Source organism: Arachis ipaensis, chromosome B06 (assembly GCF_000816755.2).
Source record: "Arachis ipaensis cultivar K30076 chromosome B06, Araip1.1, whole genome shotgun sequence".
NCBI classification, from domain to species: Eukaryota; Viridiplantae; Streptophyta; class Magnoliopsida; order Fabales; family Fabaceae; genus Arachis; species Arachis ipaensis.
In genome coordinates this window covers 120,499,990-120,501,537 of record NC_029790.2, presented here as the reverse complement: position 1 = coordinate 120,501,537, position 1,548 = coordinate 120,499,990, and the positions used below count along the sequence as shown (strand labels likewise).

Below are 1,548 nucleotides of genomic sequence, written 5' to 3'. Positions count from 1 at the left end.
AAATTTTAATTTTTAATTTTTAAATTACGAATGATAATCCAAGAAAATAAAAGTAGTTAGAAAATCATATAAAATAATTATCCTAAAAGATTATTCTCCTAATTAAACTAAAAAAGATAGTTCGGTCAATTAATATACAATTAAGATCCAATTACCTTCCCTCTCTTAAAGTAATGTCACTTTGGAAAAAAAAAAAATTAGTGTCCAATTAAGATCCAGTACCAAATTTTACTAGGAACTCTTGTATATATAAGTAAGCAGAAAGCAACAAGATTAATTCTCAGTTTGATTCTTATTTCTATTAGAGAAAGTTTCTTATATTTCTGATAAACGAACTTGAAGCATCAAACCAGTTCTCAATTTCATCATCATGACGTCGCCATTTGGTTTTTCCTGGGAAGTGTCATCTCCCGCATTGTTCCAAGAATCGGAGGCAGATTTGGAACTTTATCTAACACTCATCGGAGATAAAATAGCAGATTACTTCATTCTGAAGGTACGAGTTAGGCATCAAACGTGCTGGACTACTCATCATCAACAACCACAATCACATTATCCAGTGTTAGGAGCCATTGATACGTTTGAATGTGACAGCTCAATTCTAATGCATGCTCAAGAATTCCTTCAAAACGGTTCATCACACATGCAATTGCATTTTCCTGATGATGTTATACCAAATGTCTTGATTCATCACATGATGCCAGATGTCATATCCTACGCGGAAGCCACAATTCAAACTCGTCGTTCCGGATTTCTCTACGAAAGACCTTATTTTCGTTTCTTCAGTTTGAATTTGGACATTATTATCCAGAATTCGTTTGTGTTTGTTGATGATGACTACGGCGACATTATCACCGACTTCATCGTTGAAGAGTCCATGGGAGATACTAATATTAAGATGGTTCCTACTTCGAAGAGTGCCATTGATTCTCTTGAGGAAGTGAAGCTTGAAAAGAATAACAATGCAACAGAGAGGTGCAGTATTTGTCTAACTGAATTTGATTACGGTGATGATGCAGAACAAGTATTATCAATGCCTTGTAAGCATGTGTATCATCAAGAATGCATCATCCACTGGCTCAAGACTAGTCATTTATGCCCTTTATGTCGCTATCCGATGCCAACAAATTAGATCGTCAAAAATGTAAATAAAAATTGAAATTAGTTACTTGATTCTTCTGTGTAGTTTGGTTCTAGTTCATAATGTGAATAATATTTGCATTTAATCATGAAAAAAATTAGTTAGTTGATTCTGTGTAATTTGGTTGTAATTCATCATGTGAATAATATTATGCATTTTGTGTGGAGTTCTCTTTACCAATTTTTTTTTTCTTTTTTATATTGTATTCTGTTTTAATTTTCTAAGCAGCTTTATTGAACAAGAAAAACCTTATTTTTGTTTGTTAAAGAAAGAAAGGATTTGGAATTAGAATAAGAATTCCTTTTTGGACAGAATAGAATAAGAATTTTCGCAGATTTTTTATTTAAATATATAAAATAAAAGCATTAATTATCGAAATAAATAAATTTAAAAGTAATGCTTTTATT

General features: G+C 31.4%; 1 protein-coding gene across 1 annotated transcript; it reads left to right on the top strand.

Annotated features, from left to right (window-relative positions):
• On the top strand, nt 371-1,132 carry LOC107647422 (E3 ubiquitin-protein ligase RNF130-like). The gene has a single exon (XM_016351497.1). The coding sequence runs from the start codon at nt 371-373 to the stop codon at nt 1,130-1,132; it is 762 nt and encodes a 253-aa protein (XP_016206983.1).

What these genes read in the sequence shown, in the direction of transcription:
- LOC107647422 (XM_016351497.1), top strand. Translation starts at nt 371, where the DNA reads ATGACGTCGCCATTTGGTTTTTCCTGGGAAGTGTCATCTCCCGCATTG.